The sequence below is a fragment of the Melampsora larici-populina genome, assembly GCF_000204055.1.
Source record: "Melampsora larici-populina 98AG31 unplaced genomic scaffold MELLAscaffold_25, whole genome shotgun sequence".
In the NCBI taxonomy this organism is placed as follows: domain Eukaryota; kingdom Fungi; phylum Basidiomycota; class Pucciniomycetes; order Pucciniales; family Melampsoraceae; genus Melampsora; species Melampsora laricis-populina.
In genome coordinates this window covers 1,043,709-1,064,464 of record NW_006768789.1, presented here as the reverse complement: position 1 = coordinate 1,064,464, position 20,756 = coordinate 1,043,709, and the positions used below count along the sequence as shown (strand labels likewise).

The window sequence follows — 20,756 nt, the reverse complement described above, 5'->3', positions numbered from 1 at the left end:
CTGTCGTACAAAGCTCACATTCGACGTATGCACCAACGAGGAAAAGCAACACTAGCACAACTCAGCCGAATCAGTAGATGCTACCATGGCCTAAGCGCAAAAGAGACGAAGACATTAATAACGGCCATCCTGAAGCCCCAAATACTGTTTGGGAGCATTGTATGGTTCAACACAAGAACTGAAGGTAAAGTCTCCAAGATATTCAGTCTACTACAAAACGGTGCAAACAGGCTAATCCTGGGAGCTTTCAAAAGCTCACCATCAGACCAGATGCATCATGACACAGATATGATCACGTTTAAAGATTTAGCCATACGATACCATCACAACTTTGCTTACAAGCGCTTTACGGCACCATCAACACATCCAACACGACAAGTCTTACACCACGAACTAGCACGAATACCAGCTACGCACAAAAGCCCGATACATAGACTACTACGCCGTACTGACATTATCCTACCATTTAACAACACTATAGAAACGATTTACCCTTACCCGGAACCTCCGTGGGTAGAACCACGATGGGAGGTCGATAACGTTGGCAGCAAAAGAGAAGAAGTTGTAGAAAGGATCCCAGATCAGATCAACGATGAAATAGAACGCAAAGCCTGTGTGATCTTCACAGATGGGTCGTTTATCCCAGATCATGGAGGTGGAGCAGCAATAGCCATGGATGGGCTGACCGCCAGTCACGCTTATGGACCAATAGAAGGAATATCAAATTACGAAATGGAAACTATGGCCCTTATGATTGCTTTGGTCCAATTTAAACAAGCTGTCGATAAAGATCCTGACAAATTCTCGTCACTGGCAATTTTTAGTGATAGTCAAGCGGCGCTCGACCTACTCGCCAAACCCCTACAACCCAAATCGCTACAATACCTCACAAGATTCCTTCTCAAGTCCCACAGGACAATTCCTCCCCAATTCGAAATCCGACTCTACTGGACACCAGGCCATGAGGGGATTGAGCTAAACGAACGAGCCGACATCACAGCAAAGGAAGCAGCGGAGGGCGAGTCTGAACGTATGATGCTGCCTTATAGCTTGGGAAGTCTATTACGTCACACACGAAATCTATACCATACCAGGGGAGCGGCTTCCCCTAAAGCTTCATATAAAACTAAGGGAAAATGGATAACTGATGCACTGAACAATCTAGAAAAAGGTCATGCGGCGGCAATATTCCAACTCAGATGTGGGCACTGCCCACTGAGGAAACACCTACACAGGATAGGAGTTGAAGAAAACGACAGATGCGAAGGTTGTACAGCAACAGAAACACCGGCACACTTCTTGATTTATTGCAAGAAATATTCAAGACAACGCCAAAAATTTAGAACAAGACTTAAGAAAGAGAAGATCAAAGTTAACATCAACTCAGCCAGCGCCATCCTAGACACACCCAAAGTCTTCCCGTACTTAGCACAATTCATACAAGAAACAGGCAGATTTACGCATCTTAAGACTTACTTAGACGATTGATCTCATAATGATAGACTCAAAATTTATGCTATGTTTTTCACTATTATCTTTTCTAAATTCTTTGTACATTTTGTTCTTTCCTTTTTTCGGGCGCGCTTCATTTTCACTCAGCATCTTTGATACAGGCTCGGTAGTCCGGTATGATAGACACCTCAGAAGCAGTTGTAATACTCCTAGTTTTTACAGTAGTCCTACATATTACTTTTTCTAAAATGAATGGCACCCCTGGCCCGAGAAAAAAATATTTTTCAGCGCCGCAGTCCCTGCAGCCGGTGCAGTGATGCATACAGAATCCAGATCAGCTGGCTGACGCGGCCTGCTGAGCACTGTAATTGGCAATCACTCACCGAACTCCCTCTACGATTGGCTTTCAACACCCACTTCCTCGACATTTTTCCTGACGCCTCAAACCACACTACACGAAAGATAATATTTTCTGGGCAGAAAATTAAATTATTGATACACAAAAATATTGAGAGGCCAGGAGAAGGGCAAAAAATAAATAAAAATATGCATCTTGTTCCCTGCGGTGAGAGCTTCACTCTCCATATTTTTCCATATTTTTACAGTCCGTATTGATAAGTGTACTAACAATAAACCTTCATAATCATCCAATTACAACCTGTAACAAGCACTGAAATTTGGCTCATTAGTGTTTAGAGAAACTTTTGATTTCTGAAAACACCTATAACTTTGTCAAATCTGCCTCAAAACACTCGATTTTAAGTGCATTAGAAAGCTTAACTCTTCCTCTCGAACTTTCATAAGATCAAGAACTATGTAGCTAGTATGACAATCATTCTATGGATCTGTATGTACAAATGTATAAAAAAGATGATATCTTTTTTAAAAGACCAGCATGCTGTGTGGTCCTATTATGAACTATTTGGAGGACAATTCCAGATTACCAATGCACCCAAAATCGAGCGTTTTGGACCGGAATTGAAAAAGTTATGAGTATTTTCAGAAATCAAAAGTTTCTCTAAACACTAATGAGCCAAATTTCAGTGCTTGTTACAGGTTGTAATTGGATGATTGTGAAGGTTGATTGTTAGTACACTTATCAATATGGATTGTAAAAATACGGAAAAACATGCGGAGTGAAGTTCTCAACGCAGGGAACAAGATGCATATTTTTATTCATTTTTTGCTCTCCTCCTGGCCTCTCAATATTTTTGTGTATCAATAATTTAATTTTCTGCCCAGAAAATATTATCTTTCTTGTAGTGCCAATTGCTTCATCGATCACACGTAAGTCGTCCTATCAGCTTTCTAGCACACCTATTCCACGGTGACTTATAACCTTTTCTCTTTTTCTTTTTCTTTTTCTTTGACTTTGACTTTGATTTTGATTTTCTCTTCTTTTTTTGACCATGTAGATCAAAGACTACCCCGATTCAAACAGAGACCGTCATATGTCTAGTTTTGCTACAGGTCACGGAGAAGGGATGGGCATTTGATTGAGATCTCATTGATTTAATTGAATTTTTTATTATCTAGTTAACGAACACGATCATTCTGTTGATCGGATTGATATCACAATTGTTTCTTTACCCGATGTATCTTTTTTATTGAATCTCTTTAATACTTTTGAACGTCTCTTGATTTTTGTGCTGTCTGACTCAGAAATCAATGCAAAGAAGGAAACTTTTGTTTGATTTGCCATTCAAAACCAAACTTATCTACAAAACATCAGATTAAATTGTTCATATTTATTTGAACAACTTTTAACATTTCAGTTAAGATTTTAGGATGAACGAACTAGATACTGGATCCTCTATTTTAGTGAGATTTGATTGAAAAACATTGAGATTATCAATATAATTGAAAGTTTTTTGTCGATGCGACAAAGAATGAAAAAGACAATAAGCTGGATCATGTTCTGCTTGAGTAACTATAAGTTGTTTGGCGTCATTTATGTTGGATCATAAGTGAGATTAATGGGACTTTCTCAGTTTGTAGGCTCATACTTTTGGAACACAGTGAACTTGCATTGATCAAAACAAAAACAAAAAGTGTGAGTCATCACAACCACAAATAAGAACTGAGAACAAATACTAGCATAAGCATCAATTACTACAACTTGAAAAGTCATTAACAGGAACCATGAGTTATGATATCCTAGAGCAAAACTTATCATAAGGACACATTTTTTGTAAAAAAAAAGGAAATGGTGGTCTGGTACCAGAGATAGGCCAAGTACGAGACCACCCCAAATCACTCATAACCACCCTCAATCACTTGAAATCATCTCAAAAGTGAGTATCATCTTTGCTTATGACGGTGTCGGTTTGAACAAGGAGTTGGGGTAGTCTTTGATCTACATGGTCAAAAAAAGAAGAGAAAATCAAAATCAAAGTCAAAGTCAAAGTCAAAGAAAAAGAAAAAGAAAAAGAAAAAAGGTTATAAGTCAACGTGGAATAGGTGTGCTAGAAAGCTGATAGGACGACTTACGTGTGATCGATGAAGCAATTGGTTTGAGGCGTCAGGAAAAATGTCGAGGAAGTGGGTGTTGAAAGCCAATTGTAGAGGGAGTTCGGTGAGTGATTGCCAATTACAGTGCTCAGCAGGCCGCGTCAGCCAGCTGATCTGGATTCTGTATGCATCACTGCACCGGCTGCGGGGACTGCGGCGCTGAAAAATATTTTTTTCTCGGGCCAGGGGTGCCATTCATTTTAGAAAAAGTAATAGTCAATTAGTGCAATATGTGAAATCAAAAGCACTTAAAAAAAAAAAAAAAAAAAAAAAAAAAAAAAAAATCTCTTAACTGAATCCTTGACAGGAGGTGGCGCCGGAAGGTGTCAAGCAATTTCTTGAGCTCTTCTCATCGGAGCAACCTCCTCCACCTCCTCTGTGAGCAATCAACCGAAATCAGCCACATCTCCTTCCGATGTTGCAAAAAACACCTGATATTGGCCCGATGTCATGATTGGACCGTGGTGTATAATACATAGATGTCATAGGTCGAAGGAGTATTCTTGGCAGCACAGCACCGGCAGGACTCAGGAGCTTCCCACCAATCGGCCGGGTGGGTGGGTAGCTTTCTACTTGCTCCTCACTTGGAGCGCACCGGGACGAATGGGGCCACCAGAGTGAAAGCTGCAGGATGTACAATGCCTCATCACTCAACATGACAAAAGGATTCGGCTATAAAAGCAGCACCTCAAGGCTTGTTTTTCATTCCTTCTCACTCCTCATCCAATCCACTCTTCACTACAAAAGTCTTGCTAAAACTGTGCTAGCTTTACGACCTTTTACTATCAACTATTAACATCAAAATCTTCAATTAGTCTTTAATCAGCTCATTTACAAACCAATCTCATCATGCATTTCACTCTCCCACTCTTATCTTTGTTGTGTGTCTTCCAGGCTGTTGTGGCTTTACCTACGCGATCTTCTAGTCTTGATCCTCCCGCTATCTTGACTCGTCGAGCGGGAACTGAGGAGGTTGTTGCGGATGGCAGCATCAAGGAGAAAGCTATTCAACAAAAGTGTTTTGGCGGTATCAACAATGTTTTCTCAGGCGGTATGCCATTCACTTCCAGTTACTATAACAGTCTTATGTATACAAATGGTTTTGCCGGTCTTTGCAACTCTTATTTCGGGAGTGGTTACCAATGGGGGAACTGTGGTTCGTACTTTGGATGCCCAAATGCCGTCAATCGATTTTACAACTCCTACCTGAGTGGATTCAACGGTCTTTATGGCCCTTCTATATATACCTTGAATGAGCAAGACTTGAAATCAGTAAGTCTTTCAATTCATTTCCTTTGGATTGATCCTATGTTTCTTGAATCCTGACCTCTCCTCCTGCTGTCTCCTTTGCATTTTAGGACACGAATGCTGTTTGAGCGGTCAGATTGAGCTTCGAAATCGTTTTATGACTTTTCCTGGACTTTTATGATGGTTTGTTATTGATCATTCATCATTTTGTATTTGTTCTCATGCTGACTTTATTTTTTGACCTTCTGCGCGTGTCACATTATAGATTTTATCTTATGAACTCAAATGATTTTGATGTGATACAATGAACAATTCTGTTTCTGTTTCTGTTTTCTTATTTATACTGCGCTGTTCTCCTTTGAAGTGTTTCTCAACAAAAAGCCTCCTTGCTTGACAGGCCTATAAATTGTTTCGCGCACATTTTCGTTTCGCTTAACTCCTTGTGATTGATAATTCATCGGCAAACATGTGTTTGTGGACTACAAAACCTTGACATCAAACCAAATATGTGGTGCCCCATTTGACCTCTTGCGCATAGTTTCCCAACATCTCCAATCTTTGTGATTACTAAAAGAATATTGAGTTCATAGGGAGGTGTGATGAAGGATGAAGCGATCTTTTGCTTTCACGTGAAAGTCTACCTCGTCATCTCACACACCTTTCAGGCTCAGAGATTTCATCTATCATACACAGTGACGAGAACACTTTCAGAACTTCGAAAGTGACGCTGAATTTTATCTTTAGGGTCAATTTCATGTACCACACCTCGGCCATCCTGAGCCCATGAGGTTTTGATGGCATCCCAGGTGTATCTTGGAAGTCAAGATAAATCTTTTCATCGAAACGCTTTAAGTAGAAGATTCAAGAAACTAAATCATCATGAACAAATTGAAAAAGATGGAGATGAAGATGAAGCTGAGAAAGAACCATTGTATGGGTTTGCCAAGTGTTCTGAATCGGCTGAATGACTTCCTTGAGATTTTATTTTGTATGACAATTAAACATTAATATCAGGCAGTATTGAGAGATGCACTCAAAATATCTTCTATCCCTTGGAAGTGTGATATATGAAGTTTGTTATCTTGTTTAAAGGTCATGTGCGGATACAGGAGGATGTTTGCCTTCTTTTTTCTTATCTTGTTTGTTCGGAAAAGAGAGACAATTTTCCAAATTTCTAACCCTCCTCCAGTCTCCTGTATTTCTATGAATGTCCTGATTATTCTTTTTTGAGCTTACGCGCAAGTGTGTCTCCTCGAAAACCTGACAAATGAAGTTATCGTTCAAAGACAGAAAAATTCGTGTTTATGTGGCATTTGCATGTCTTATTTGATTCCTAATTCGTACATGAGATATAAGAAGATGAAGAGAAACCTAATCACACCGCTGGTGAGCAGCTTGACAGCCCAGTGAGTAAGCACTGGATCAGGAGCCCAAATTTCTTATTTCACTTCAACGCATACTGAATGTGAAGTTCCTTCATGTTTCCAAGACCTCATTTTCCTGCTTTCTGTGATTGATTTCTGAGGGAGTGATCTAGTCATGCCAACCGTTTCCCAACGCGGTGGTAGGGCCACCTTCTTTGATCTGAGATGATGCAAAGTAAACAGGAAAAGAGGATTCATGAATTAGACATTGGGTGAGACACTTCCAAAGAAATATTCAGCAATTAGAGTGCTACGAACCAAATCCCTTGTAATTTCAATCAACGACCCGAAAATGTGCTCTGGTTCACTACGTCAGCTAGCCACTCAAGGTGATAGCGAAAAGAGATACCTGTAGAGCTTTGCGCTTACCAATGAGCTCCTCTGATATAGATTCTCGAATCACCATGCGTAAGACTTCTTCGTTTTCGGAATCCGGTGGGAGTGCATAATTGGGCGCTGACGAATCAGAAATAACAAGTCCTCGGATGAGTTAAAAGGTCCTGGTGCCCAATGGAGCTAGATATCGGTTTGAAATGACTTACAGATCCAGCCTTTTGCGCGCAATAAAGCTAAGTTTGTACATTCCAATGTTTTCATGATCAAAATTGAGAGCTTCTAGAGATAGATGTGAACCGGTAAAAGCCGCTTACTTTGAATCCACTTCTGCTTCAGATGAGGGTACTACAAAATGAGCAAGATAAAATGTGATTTCGATGACAACCTACAGAATCATGCATTAAGGTCACGTGAGCGATAAAACATACCTTCGCCTTGAATTCATCACTCCATCCAAAAGCGACTAAAGGCAAGGCTTCGACGTATTCCTCGAACTATTGCAGTCATGAGCGGTTTCAGAACAGATTTCTACCGATGAATAGATATCTCAATTTGGAAGATCTATTCTCACATCTACATCAGTACAGCCAAATGTCTTCCCTCTGGGCTTTCCTATATCAGTCTTCTTGCGATGCACATCTGAGACGACTTTGAAGTACCCGCTTTTCTCTAAGGCTCGTGATAATAACCTTGCGTTAGATAAATCTGCCAAAGCAATTGCCTTATAACCTTCAAAGCCCATTTGAAGAAAATTGAAATATTGATTGATGACAGGGTGTGCAGGACGTGAAAAATTTAATGACAAAGAGTATTGTAAAGATCCAAGCTTGAAGGGATAAGTCCAATGGCCAATGTATGTGAGCATTTCTGAACCGAAACACAGCGTTTGCCATTCTGCATGATTTGAGACTACTTACATATCTCATTTCAAAGATCATATCTTCCGGAAAATGTGCACTGTCACGCCAGATGACCCAACCACAGCCGATGTACGTCAAACCAAATTTGTGACCAGAGGCATTGATCGATACCACTCTTGGGATACGGAAATCCCATAGTAAGTCAGGATGAACAAAAGGAGCAAGAAACCCTCCGGAAGCCTACACATCATGCCATACAGTGTAAGCATCTGTTATTGCAACTGGTAGCGAAGTGAAAGTAATTGTTTGTACTCACTGCATCGACATGAATCGGAATTGAGATTCCGGTCTGACTCTCATAGATGTCAAGGATGTCTGACATCTCCTTGATTGGTTCGTAATGTCCTGTATACGTGCTACCAAGGATCATAAAACTAGAGGGCAGATCAAAAATGAACTCATCAGTATAAAACATTAGTCAATTGATCAACAACGCTTACATCCCGATAGTATTTTCGTCGCTGAAAAAAATGTGAGGAGGGTTAGATTAGCGGCAAGTGAATTATTTTCAACTTTGTGATATGGAAGTCAAGCTAACATATATTCCATCGCACTTCTTGGGTCAAGGCAATAGTTAGTTTCTGCCGAAACAGGCACCAATCTCATCTCGACATCGAAATAAGTAGGGAATTTCTTCAGTGCGATCTGAGCACTGTAGTTCATCGTTATGCATAAGTCAAAGGAAAAGATTCGTAGAATTTGCGACTGAGATTCTGATGACTTACTTTGCACCCATCACAATATTCGGACCAGGCTCGTACAACGACTTTCCAGCAGCTCTACGTCTATCTTGCCACTTTTTCTTCATACATAAGCCACCCAAAAGCACACCTTCCGAGGATCCGGTGGTTGCAGTACCTATCCAAAACAAAAAATGAGCTTCCGATCTGAAGTAATTCAAATACTAATTTCGTAATTCGTACCTATAGCATCTACAGACTGCGGTGCATGCCACAAGTCTGCGACTATATTTAAACATCTTCCATGTAGAACCTACAAGGTAATTAGGCTGTAAGGAGGTTTTGATCCTCTTCTAGATCCCAAGACCGTGGAGGAAAACTTACTTCTGTCTTGGGATATTCATCCTAACCGATGATCAAGTGTTAAAGCCGAACAAAATATATCAGGACGCGAAAGACAATTTATGATTGCACTGCTATGAAGAAAGAAAAGGACGCGTGATACAAACCTGCTCGATTAAATTTTTCCCAATGTTTTCCATGCATAGCTTTGTCGCTTGAGGCTATAATGAAGGAGACAGAGGTTACAAACACTACCAGAGCACGCTTTTCAGAAGAGGTACGTGGAGAGTGACTCACTGGGGCCCAGGTGTGCACAAAGGCCGCCAAGTTGGTGTTTTCCTTCCCATCCCCATCCAAAATCTGATGATATCTCCCAAGAGACAAAGACCGCATCAGTTTTTACGAGCTTAAAGAATATCTTATAATTCAAGAGATAAGAAGACTGACATCATGGATGATTTGATATGCACCATCAGCATCGATGCCTTTCTCTGCCAATTTTAATTTTGGCAGCTCTTGGTTTACTAAGATGTTGACGTGATAGAGGGAAAAATCGATCAGAATTAGGAAAAAATCTATCAGAATTTCAAGTAATTGAAACCTTCTGCTTGAAATTTATTCACAATATCGAGTGCAGTATCTCCCAGGCTTGACCATTCCTATCTTTCCTGGCGGTTTCCTGGAAGAAAGATACGTCAGATAGTGTTCGCTCTCGGCGTGGATGGACAACACTAGGTAAACAGAAATACTGATATCGATCCGCTCACTGATATCCATTTGCCCTCACAGAATCCATCATCGTTTCGCTTCCAATCTGTCAAGAACCATCCAAAAGAGTAGCATAGCTAGTTAGCTTTGTATTTCTCAAATTGAGTGTTCAAAATGGATAATGGATCTGCGAACTAAAATCTCTGATGGAGCCATAACGTAAGCCTAGGTAGACAGAGTACAAAACAGGCGAGTGGGTTGGGGAAAGCTTTCCATTGGGCGCGATGAAGCTGCGATTATATAAGGTCACCTACCCATTTTTTGAAACACCGGAGAGATCCCTAAAGTTCCTTGAAGTGACAAATCTCGGCCTTTGTCTCCACTTTGCCCTCGATAATTCGAATATCGTTCGTCTTCTGGGTGTGTGGGGAGCCCTTCCTCGCCAAATTTGTGGGACCGATGTGGTGAAGTCTAAAGAGAGCACTTCAACGCATGAGATTCAGCATGCGGTTTCTGAAGAAAGTACCTTAACGTATGAAATTAGAAACGAACTTCAACATGAATCCGTAAGTCATGAGACTCGCGATTTGAGTGATCGAGAAACTGATGCTTTTCATAGGGTCTGAGTGATAGACGGTTGACTGTTCCATCGAATGTTATCCCGAAAGATATCTACATATGGATATGGAAACACGATGCATATCGAGGTGGTCGATCAAAAATCCGTCCAAACAGTTTTGTTCGATACCGCAACTTGAGACAATCAGCCACCTGGTTCGTGAGTCTTGAGGTGAAACCCCTGATGATGCGCTCGAATCCGATGGGCATACCGGTTTGTGCAACTCAGACCAGCAGCGCGTCAGAATTACAACTTATCCCCTCGAATCCCATGAACAACGATAAACAACCACTCCAAAGCTTATCTCCTCCAAGCATACAAAGAACCAAAATTGTGACAATCCCTCATTACCTCCTCTCCCCACTTTCGAAACGGCCTGATTTCTGCAGTTCGAACTGATCCAGATGCGCGCTTCTCCCAATCACAAATCAAACGAATCCATCTCTCTCAAATTCCTATAAACTCCTGAAGGAGAAATTCGAAAGATCTAGGAAGAGAACAAATGCACTAATTACATTACATCGTGCAAGCCGGTTTGAGATCTCGCACTCCAGCGTCTCAGACTGTCACTCCAGTTCGATGCGAGAAAATGAGGCCTTGTTGGAAAATGTATGAAACGATAATTGACGCAACACATGGGATTAAGAATTTACTGATCTACATGGCCTACAACAACGCAACAGAATGATAGTCCTGTTTGACAGGCTCACGAGAGATATGTAGGGTCAGCTTCGTGCATCGTCAATCCCATCAATTCGGGTCAGCCCTTTGGCCTGCTATTGACTGTCAGGTTATGTTCAAACCAAGCACTTCCCTCATGATTTAGTTCATTGGTGAGACAAAGACGATAGACCTTGTACGATCTTGCAAAATTGACTTGAATCTTGAAAGCGCGTGTAAGTCTATTCAAGAGAACGAGCTGTCTGACTCAAAAGACCCACTCTTGCGTCATTTGACTATAGCACAACGACCTTTCGGGTGTTAGGGACTCTCTCCACGATCTGGCTACAGTCTCAATTTGATGCAGTACCAAATAATTGAAGATTTCAAAGGTCATAACTCAGACATTGTATATATTACATTCATCCATGCGATTCAGAACGGTGTTCTAGATAGGACATTATTCTGCTTGTAATAAAACACGTAGCAAAAGTAGTTCAACAGAAACTATCGAGAAATATAATGAAGAAATTAACCTAGTTTCGATCATCTTTAAGAGTTGAGCTCTTGTTGGGCATTTCCTTTCTCCTAAAAGCACCCATTCCAAAACAAGAAAGTTAGATGGGCTCAAAAAGTGCGTGAAGCAAGAGCTCATGAAACATACATTGCGGGCCTGTCCCTCAAGTTGCTTAGATTTGTCACCCGTCACAGCGCCCACGATGTTGTCAACCTGAGTGACCTCAAATCATTAGTACACTTGTATCACCATGTCTTGTATGGTGAGGCTTCTGAAAACTCACCTTTCCACCTACTCGGTCTTTTGTGCCCTCAACGTATCCCTCTGCCTGTGCTGCCTTGTACTATCAGTAGACAAACTCAAGGTTAGAATCAAACCCGACATCAACAAGTTAGGCAAACGTATACCTCAGCGTCTCCCTTAGCTTTTTGTTCGGCTCCAGATGTTTCAAGAGATTGGTTGCCGACAGCAGCTCCGACTTGTTCTTTCAAACCACCCACCTAGTTATAAAGTGCAATTAATCAGCCTTATGCGAAGAAATGAGGATTTCAACTTGTAAGTACGAAGGAAAGTGAGTGAGACTCAACGATGCTGTTGAAGTTTCCAGAAGTTTTTGAAGGTTCATTTGATGAAGACATTTTGGGAAGTTTGGTTTGAATGGAAATTTAGAAAGTTTGTGAGAGGATGAGATCAAGGAATTCGCGAGGAATAGGAAGGATGAAAGAAGAGAAAAGAGTAGGAGAAGTCAAGGTAATTTATATCTAACCGACAACCTCTCCAATCTGTTCATGGTAAAACCAAGGTGTTGTTGTTATGCGAAATGGCGTCATGGTCATCAATGAGGTCATCATCGGATCACATGATACACAAATCAATCTGAGGATTAATTCACCGACAGATTGTAAACTTTAACAACGAACCTTTGCCCGGTAGCAGCCGGTAGCCTCCACTGCTCCTGGTCATACTTAACAAAGTCCCACGGCCTCTGGTATTTTTAATCAATTCATGAACATCATCCATACATTCACAACCCAATAATTCACGGTGAGGAGTTCAAACTCGATTGATTGGACTGACTCATCATACCTTTTGAAGAGCTTTGTCCATCCCAATTCACCAAATTAAATCGGATTAAAAGATATTCAAATGGGACCCGTGCTGAAGAAATAAGACCACATCAAAGAAAATGGATTGACAGCTATATTAATTGATCAATTTGGAGTATGTAGTTCTATAGCGACACCACTTTTGGCCCAAATATCAATCACATGGTTCTTTGACACAAGAATGGATTATGATTTTACCAATCATTCATGTCCCACCAAATACTTCAAGTATGTTAATTGAGAATGATTCAAAAGAGATACCCCACTTTGATAAACCAGAAAGATTCAGTAGCTTGTTTTGCTTCAAATCATTCGCCAAACATGTTACATTGGTATCTGTCGATTCAAATAGCATTGCCAAGTCGAAATAACTCTGGTAGGGTTATCAAATTTCAAATATAAATGAAATTTAGTATATAAATATCAAGATCAGTCAGTATAATCAGGATGATGATCAAATGGGTGTTAAATAATAGAATTTGAAAGACACGTTCTATATCTTTTGCCGTTTATCCTATTCTTGAGAAGTCACATCACTGTCCCTCACTGTTTGGTAATATCTTGTGAATGAATCAAACTACAACAGAGCTTTGGGTCATGTTCCATGATTGCCATTGATTGTTCTTCGAAGAAGATTTTTGCACTACTTCACTCCTTGTGTATAAATTGTACTATGATGATATGTGGTGACGCTCGACTCCTCTCTCTTTGGCTATTCTGCCAGCCTGTTTAGGGGCAGTTCTTCAATGGCATGGATGGAAGCTCATCTCTTTATGCATACAAACAAGACCACAGGATTTGTCTAAGTTTGAGGCTCAACACAGTGGTCAGACACAAAGAGCGCGAAAAATCTACTATGGATTGCTCTTCTGCTCAACGTGACCTTCATGATATTTCTTAACAATCCCATGTGATCCAAACCTCGACACCTGAATGAATTTTCTGAGCCACTCATCTCCCTTCTGTGTGATCACTTGTCAGCTCTCATTGCTCACTTGTGTCACGCGGTGGGCGCGACTTTTCAAAAAGGGAGCGCCTGAGGCGCGCCTGTACAGGCTGGGCGCGCCCGGTTTGGCTGGGGGCGCGAAAGGCGCCAGAGGAGCGAGAAAAAAACATGTATTGAGCCAAAAAACAACTATCAGGGGTTTGGCTGGGGTCGCAAAAGTTGTCAGACAAGTAGGAAAACACCCTAATAAGACAAAAAAAAGTAACTATCAGTTTGGCTGAGGCGCGAGACAAATAAAATGAAATATAACAAAATATAAAGACTATTGGAGTAGTCAAATACATATATCATCCATGTCCCATGACTCGTTATCGCTCTCTCCTTGAGTGTTAGAGGTATCTTTATTAATCGAGTCTATGGTTGGATTGCGAGTGAAGTTAGTGAAATCAAAAAGGGTATCAATGAATCCCCAGTGGTCACGAGTTTCATCGTCTTCCTCTTCAGCCAAAGCATGAAGGGCAAAGACTCCTTGCTCAAATTCTTGTAAATCATCAATTCCTGTGAAGATTGCTCCATCGTGAGTGTCGTCATTGTTGTTCTTGCTTTTCTCAACATCTTTTTGATAGACTTTAGCAGCGGCGTGCTCATCCTTCACACTGAGCTCGATTTGTGAGATCATCTTTAAAGTAGATATCTTCATGGAATGGCGATTTTTAGTTTTGGTGGCACCCATCATCGAGAATATGCTTTCAACGCCTACAGCATGGGCAACAAGCTCGTTCACTCGGATCGCAAAGGTTTTGAGTTGAAAGGTTTGTGGAGTTGTTGGAAGAGCAAGCCAGAAGTCGATTGGGTGGTTAACTGTAGTGTCAAACATATCAGTTAATAGAAATATTACAAAGAAAAATAGATACACTTACGTTTTGTTGAAACACGAAATATTCCAACACCGCTAAAGTAGTGTAACACTTGCTCACGAAGGCTTAAGGCATCAGCCTTCTTGTAGTTCCAGGATTTTGCTAAAGATATGATCATCTTGATTATATCATCGATTGTAAAGGCCTTTGAAACAGCAACTTGACGAAACATAGGGTTTAAGAAGAATCCAACTATATATATTGGTTCGTTGAATAGTTTGGCATGCTCGTGTAAGACTTGCAAGCAGTGAGCTTTGAAGGGTTCGAATCGTGGATAGCTGGAAAGATCAATCGCTAGAAGTTGCTGATAGACAGTACCGATCTCCTTCCAAATATCTCCAACTGAGGTGTTTGCTTTTTCTAATTGGCCGATAGCATTCACAATAGGTCGAAGAAGCTTAACCAGGATTGAGTTTGAGGTAAAATGATCGCGATTTTCAATTGCAATGATGATGTTTTTGTTGATGTTCGAAGTCGGTACCGATTTGTCCCTTAACATCGCAAGACAGCTTTGAAATCCTTTTTCGTGGCTTTCCACGGACATTGCAACTTTAGCCATTGAATACCACCTAGATTCACAGAATGTACAAAGACCATGAGCAACACCCTCTTTTTTTCGCCATTTCAACAGCTTGTGACTCCAAAAGCTTGACGAGCTGAAAAAGTTAACTAGTGCTCGATCGATTTCGACCGTTCCTTTCATATCCACATGTGCAACCACCTTTTTTGCAATGTGATTGAATACATGTAAGCAACATGCCAATGGAATAACATGATTGAACTCGGTGTTCACCATTTTGTGTAAAGGAAACATTGTCAGTTGGAAATGTTAATGTATAAATAAAGGGACATTTGAAACCAACACGTAATTTGATCATTGAGCTAGGAGAATCGGTGACAATGGCACCGATTTGTTCCCAGGTGACACCTTGTCCATCGAGGACGTCTTTCAAAGCCACCAAGATGTTTTCAGAGGTGTGTCGAACATCATCAAGATCTAATACATCGATCAATTTTTTGAAACTTGTACCACAAAGGAGGAGGAGAGCATAGACACTGTTGCGTGAGCAGTCAGACCATCCATCAAGCGAGATGGTGAGATTGGTTTGTTGCTTGAGTTCAGCCTTGGTTTTGACCGAATACGCAGCATGAAGTCAAGGAAGAACCGTATCCATCATGATGAATCGGGAGGCAGGAGTGTATGGTGTAATCGAGATACTTTGTTGAAAAGCTTGGAAAGACGGATTTTGAAGGAACCAAAAGGGCACATGGCCAGTAATCAAAGCTTTGAGCAAAAGTTCATAAGTTTCTTGGACTTTATCTGGTTTACGATGCTTGAAGAATAGACTGAAGTCGTGCTGAATCTTGGGTCGCTTGATCAAAGAGGTGTCTGAAGTTTCAGACATCTCGCGGCTTTGATTGTTCATATCGGCTGTTGAGGGTGTGTCTTTTCCAGTTCGGATTAGCTCAAGTTCCTCATATGCCAATTTGTCGGAGGCCGAGACGGACTTGCAGTCTTGGGTGATATGAAGATAAAGTTTGGCTGGCTTTCCGTCCATCACTGAGTTGCAGCTCATGCACTTAGCAAGTCGTCGTCCGTTATTACGTTTGTCTAAAGCTTGGAAACCAGTCCATATGGTACAGCTTTTGCTAGGTGGTTTGATCCATGATGCTGATACAGGAACTTCAATCGGCATGTTGAAATGAAGTTTGTTGATCCTGAACTTTGATGTGGAAGATGAGCGGCCTTTGAGGTTTTTTTTAGAATATGGAAGGTGGGAATATGTGTGATGGGCTTTTTTACAGGTTCCAACACCTTCCGATGACAAGATAGTACCCTGGGCGCGCCCACCCCCAAAATGAGCTTTGCGGGCGCTCCCGGGCGCGCCCGCTCCAGGCGACACCTGGGCGCGCCAAACGCGCCGCGCCCACCGCATGACACTTGTGATTCTTGTCGACAGTAGCGGGGCGCGTTTGTCAGTTTGGGAGCGCACGCTCCCAAGGATCCCGGTGCAGCCATTGATGCACCGAATGCACTCCCAGCGCACCTGCGCATGCATGTTGCTGGGCTGTGATGCCCCGAGGCCGAAGCTCAAGATTGCGGTTTCCGGACCCAGCCCATATCAGTTGCTTGCTGATCATCCAACACACTTCGCCATCCGACGACATCACCTCTCACTCTGATCAGCTTATCACCAACCCTCAAGCTCCGAGATCTCTCAACTTTGACCTTTAGATCAGCTTATCATGAGTTCTGAAAGTCAGACTGCTCCTCCTGTCCACCCAGCTGAACATGGGCAGCATCAGCAACCTTTGACAGCTGCTTCACTACGTCAGCATTCAATTGTGGCGCCTTCTTCGGGTCATTCGCCATTTGCTCGTGCAGCGGACTTCAACCATGAATCGTATCTTCCTTCATCGATAGCCAACTCAATGTTCGCACCTTCAAGTTCATCTTACAACTATTCCTTTCTCACCAATCCGGCCTCTCAAACTTCATCACTCCCTCAAAATGGCCATCAATCGAATCGACAATCCGCTCACGGCGGTAATGGGCCAAGAACCGTTCAAACCCTCGACGAGATGTATGCGGTTCCAGAAAATTACTTGGAGATAGAGGTTCGCCATCCTGTCACCCACGGTGCGCGGTCTGACTTTCGGATACCACACCTCCCAGCACGATGCGATCGTCATCTGTGACAAGACAGAATCGCATTCTTCAACTACCCTAGGACCCAATGTCTGATTGCTGTACATCGCCATTTTCTTTACTTATCTGTTGATTGGAGAATATAGATAACGTCAGGAAACCTTACACGGACTACGAAATCACTTGTCGCACCAATATACCGGCTTTCAAAGTGAAATCCTCATCTGTCCGTCGTCGATACTCCGATTTCGAGGCTTTTAGAGACATACTTGAGCGAGAGAGCACTCGTGTCAACATTCCTAGTTTACCTGGAAAAGTCTTCACTAATCGGTATGTAGTGTTGATTATATATTCCCGCTCAGATCCTTGATTATGAAGACTGATGTTGATCCATTCTTAAACCAGGTTCAGCGATGAGGTAATCGAAACTCGTCGAGAAGGCTTAGAACGTTTCCTTCAGATTGTCGCTGGGCACCCTTTACTTCAAGTCAGATTTTTCCTTACCTCGGATCATTGTCATCATATGATATTAAGACTGACTTAATCCCATCTTTCTGAAATCACCATACACATAGACTGGCTCCAAGGTACTCTGTGCATTTTTACAGGATCCACAATGGAACGCTCATAATTGGTGATCAGTCTTACGATCGCTAGGTCAATGACTTCTTTGACCCCTGCTTTGGTTTCGTGTCTTATAAGCTTCCTTCCTGATCTCATCTATCTCTCTTCTCATTGTTCCATCATCGTCTTTTCTTTATCTCAGTCAACTTGTCGGCTGCCCATCCTCGTTCCAGTTTGCTTGCAAACCAATGGTTGTATGTTCTTCACATAACACTGACCTGTACCTCTGAGTGGAATTGTAAAGTTGAATTCAACTATTTCAAATCAAGCGTCTATGACTGCCATAATGCAACATTGAACATCTATCTGGCGGATGTGCCTTCTTTTTCAGCCTTGTTGGATTGGCTCACACTACTGCCCGACATTCTTGTCATTTGATTGCAGGGGTGCTAATGACAAATTTGACTGATACGCGTGACAATTGAGGGTCCTGTTGCAGCATCACAATCAAAGCGTCGGCATTTACTTTGTAAACTGGACAGTTTAGTGACAGTTGCATACAAAGTCTTATTCGTGAGATGCGTGAGCCTATTCATTACTTTTCAGTTCTTGACTTGATTCAAAGCAAAGACTGTTTTTGGTTTTTAGTGGTAACCTTTGAAGTTTCATTTTCCTCATGGTTGTATGTAGTATGGAACTGTTTTTGTTTTTTCTCAACGTCCAACATGTGATGGAAGGGTTGTACCTCTGGTGTGAATAAATAAATCAGGTGTGATTTGGTGAAAGGGATGCAAAGCAAATAGAGCCAAATTACTGTTATTACATTTTACATATTAGCTTTCAAAGCCATTTCCAATGTGTGACAAAGAGAAAGCAGTGTACATATTGAGAAAAGGGGAAGTACTACATGGTAAGGGCTGAACAGTAATATCTGATTAGATTGCCTCTTCCCGGGATTGCTTTCTCAAATCAATGTAGACGAGAAGGTCAAGTGGCGCTATGAGATCGCATGCTAGACTAAGTTTGTTGGCAGCTCATCAAGAGGGAAACTATATCCACAAGGATAACAAAAATATAACGTCTGTCAAGTGCTGCAATTCAGAAGAAGAAAATGTGAAGTCGATCGTAGAGGAGAGATGGTCACGATGAAGAGATTGAACGATGTCAGTTCGACAAGCGCTTGGAGCACTGTCATTTCGAGATACAGGTAGGTGGATGTTTGAAGCGTCTTAGGGCTGAGTAAGATCGACCAGATGATGATGTACATGCCTGCGTCCTGGAAGATGTCTCAACTTGACCAGATCCGATCTCTCGAGGATACTGGGTTTCATCGCTTTCTTAAAATCGGATGATGCCTTCAAAGACCAGGTACTGATCGGAATCCAAGTGCTGAGAGTTGATGCCAATTGGTAATAAAGTTGACTAGTTCTGGCACGCTAATTTATTTGAGATACCATCTTGAAGAGTGGAAAAGACGTGTTATAGCGAATAAAACGTCTGTCATTGGTAGGACATATAGAGACTGAAGTCCAAGAAAGGCGAGTAAATTGAGATGATCAGATGCAGCAGTGTTCTTTGATGATCAAGTCGCTAAACTTGAGAACCGTTTGTCGTTCTTGATCAAGAGGCCGACATCTGATTCCTTCAACTCTAATTTGATCCGTGAAAAATAATCCAACGCGCTTGATTCATTCAAGATGAGTTTCATATTTTGTAGACTTGAAATCACTTCCATCAGCTCATCGTGCGTAGGCTGAGGTGATAAACCTAAAGAGTTGGCAAATCGTATGTGTCGAGTGATCACCTGTCCCATCAAAATCAAAGCATCAGTGAAGAATCTTCCATCTAGTGAGTGTTGTTACGGCTCTTACGTCTCCCATTTCTACTTCCGGTATACCGGCAACTTTGATGGCCTTTGATATAGACAGAAGCATAATACTCTGATGTATACTTAGATGTTTGATGCATTTTGAGACTCCGGAAGAGATCATTTGCCCATAAGTTTGAATTACATCTCTAACTTGTACCAGTTCGGTCGGCTTTCCCTCGGCTTTCCTATTCTCGTTTTCCTTCTCAACTCGTTCCAATGTACTTCTACATAAATCTAACGCTTTACGGACATCGCCTGTCAAAGATGAAATCTTCTTTGAAATCCATTGAATAGCATCCTTTACAAATATTGTATCACTCAAGTCGTCCAATCGCATATTTAGAATTTCCATTAATTGGATATGGTTGTAGGGCTTGAATTGAATTCGGTTGGAGCCTAATCTTGACCTGATCTTACCATTTAACTCGGTCTCCGGCAAATCCATTTTATTGGCGACTGCAATTACAATCAAGCGCGAATGAGGTTGATTCGGCCAATTGAAGAAGTTGTAGATGACTTCTTGCTTCTTAGTAACTAATTGATCAAGCTCATCTACCAGCAGTACGCTGAAAACGAAGAGTTAGTTTACATTCTCATTGTCATATTTAAGATCCACTCACCAAGTCTGACGTGTTGGACAAGGCGAATTGAAATGATTTTCCAAGCTATTCAGAGCTTCGCGAGGTGAAAATTTCCTTGGAGCATCTTCACCGAGTTCTTGCCGCGATAGAAATTCCCAGAAGAGGACGAAGGCTTGATTGGGCTCGGTAACTTTCATGCCGTTGATTTCGAAAAAGCTGAACTGATGTAGCTCACCCCGCTTAACTTTACCTTGCAATGAGTTGATGACGCTATGGACGGTTGCGGTCTTGCCTGTACCCGGAACCCCGGATATATATAGACAGCACCCACTGCTTTCATCGATTGAATCCTCCAAAGCAGCTTCTAATTCAGCAAACTCTTCTTCCCGACATGGCAGCCATTCCGGAGTAGAGCTGACGTGTAAGATCTGGCGAGCTCTGGCCCATGGATCGGTGTTTGTTGCAGCGTCATATTGGCGCTTTACAGCCGGCATCCTCAGGGAAGCGTTCCTGTTGGCCTGCCGAGATGCTACCCGTGCCTTTCTACGTTCCAATAATTGAGTCTGTTTGATTCTTTGAGCCGCAGTCATCTTCGCTTTTGGGAATGATTTCGTGGCGCCCTTCCGTTTACGCTTGGGTTGACTTTTGCCCGGGGTCGAAGAGCGGTCTGATTCAAAGTCACTTTCCACTGGCGATTCATGGTCT

General features: G+C 41.8%; 4 protein-coding genes across 4 annotated transcripts; 2 read left to right on the top strand and 2 right to left on the bottom strand.

The window, feature by feature from the left end:
* Nucleotides 1-4,812: 4,812 nt before the first annotated feature.
* On the top strand, nucleotides 4,813-5,339 carry MELLADRAFT_123994 (uncharacterized protein; the record flags this gene model as incomplete). Its single annotated transcript, XM_007411496.1, has 2 exons — nucleotides 4,813-5,235; nucleotides 5,322-5,339. The coding sequence occupies 2 exons, from the start codon at nucleotides 4,813-4,815 to the stop codon at nucleotides 5,337-5,339; spliced, it is 441 nt and encodes a 146-aa protein (XP_007411558.1).
* Nucleotides 5,340-6,012: 673 nt separating this feature from the next.
* MELLADRAFT_116911 (uncharacterized protein) lies at nucleotides 6,013-12,120 on the bottom strand (the record flags this gene model as incomplete). Its single annotated transcript, XM_007411479.1, has 24 exons — nucleotides 6,013-6,795; nucleotides 6,894-6,934; nucleotides 7,005-7,091; nucleotides 7,178-7,204; nucleotides 7,286-7,316; nucleotides 7,400-7,465; nucleotides 7,543-7,797; nucleotides 7,889-8,071; nucleotides 8,148-8,265; nucleotides 8,332-8,352; nucleotides 8,430-8,543; nucleotides 8,617-8,749; nucleotides 8,815-8,884; nucleotides 8,956-8,976; nucleotides 9,081-9,134; nucleotides 9,211-9,273; nucleotides 9,361-9,437; nucleotides 9,568-9,592; nucleotides 9,681-9,727; nucleotides 9,936-10,092; nucleotides 11,565-11,630; nucleotides 11,701-11,760; nucleotides 11,825-11,917; nucleotides 12,005-12,120. The coding sequence occupies 24 exons, from the start codon at nucleotides 12,053-12,055 to the stop codon at nucleotides 6,745-6,747; spliced, it is 1,911 nt and encodes a 636-aa protein (XP_007411541.1).
* A 4,699-nt stretch (nucleotides 12,121-16,819) lies between these two features.
* On the top strand, nucleotides 16,820-17,674 carry MELLADRAFT_36961 (uncharacterized protein; the record flags this gene model as incomplete). The annotated part of the gene is made up of 4 exons (XM_007411497.1): nucleotides 16,820-17,027; nucleotides 17,183-17,366; nucleotides 17,442-17,523; nucleotides 17,612-17,674. The coding sequence occupies 4 exons, from the start codon at nucleotides 16,820-16,822 to the stop codon at nucleotides 17,672-17,674; spliced, it is 537 nt and encodes a 178-aa protein (XP_007411559.1).
* A 1,992-nt stretch (nucleotides 17,675-19,666) lies between these two features.
* On the bottom strand, nucleotides 19,667-20,500 carry MELLADRAFT_25792 (uncharacterized protein; the record flags this gene model as incomplete). The annotated part of the gene is made up of 2 exons (XM_007411478.1): nucleotides 19,667-20,036; nucleotides 20,091-20,500. Coding segments are annotated over 2 exons (780 nt in total), but the record flags the coding sequence as incomplete, so codon positions are not given.
* Between the last annotated feature and the right edge of the window lie 256 nt (nucleotides 20,501-20,756).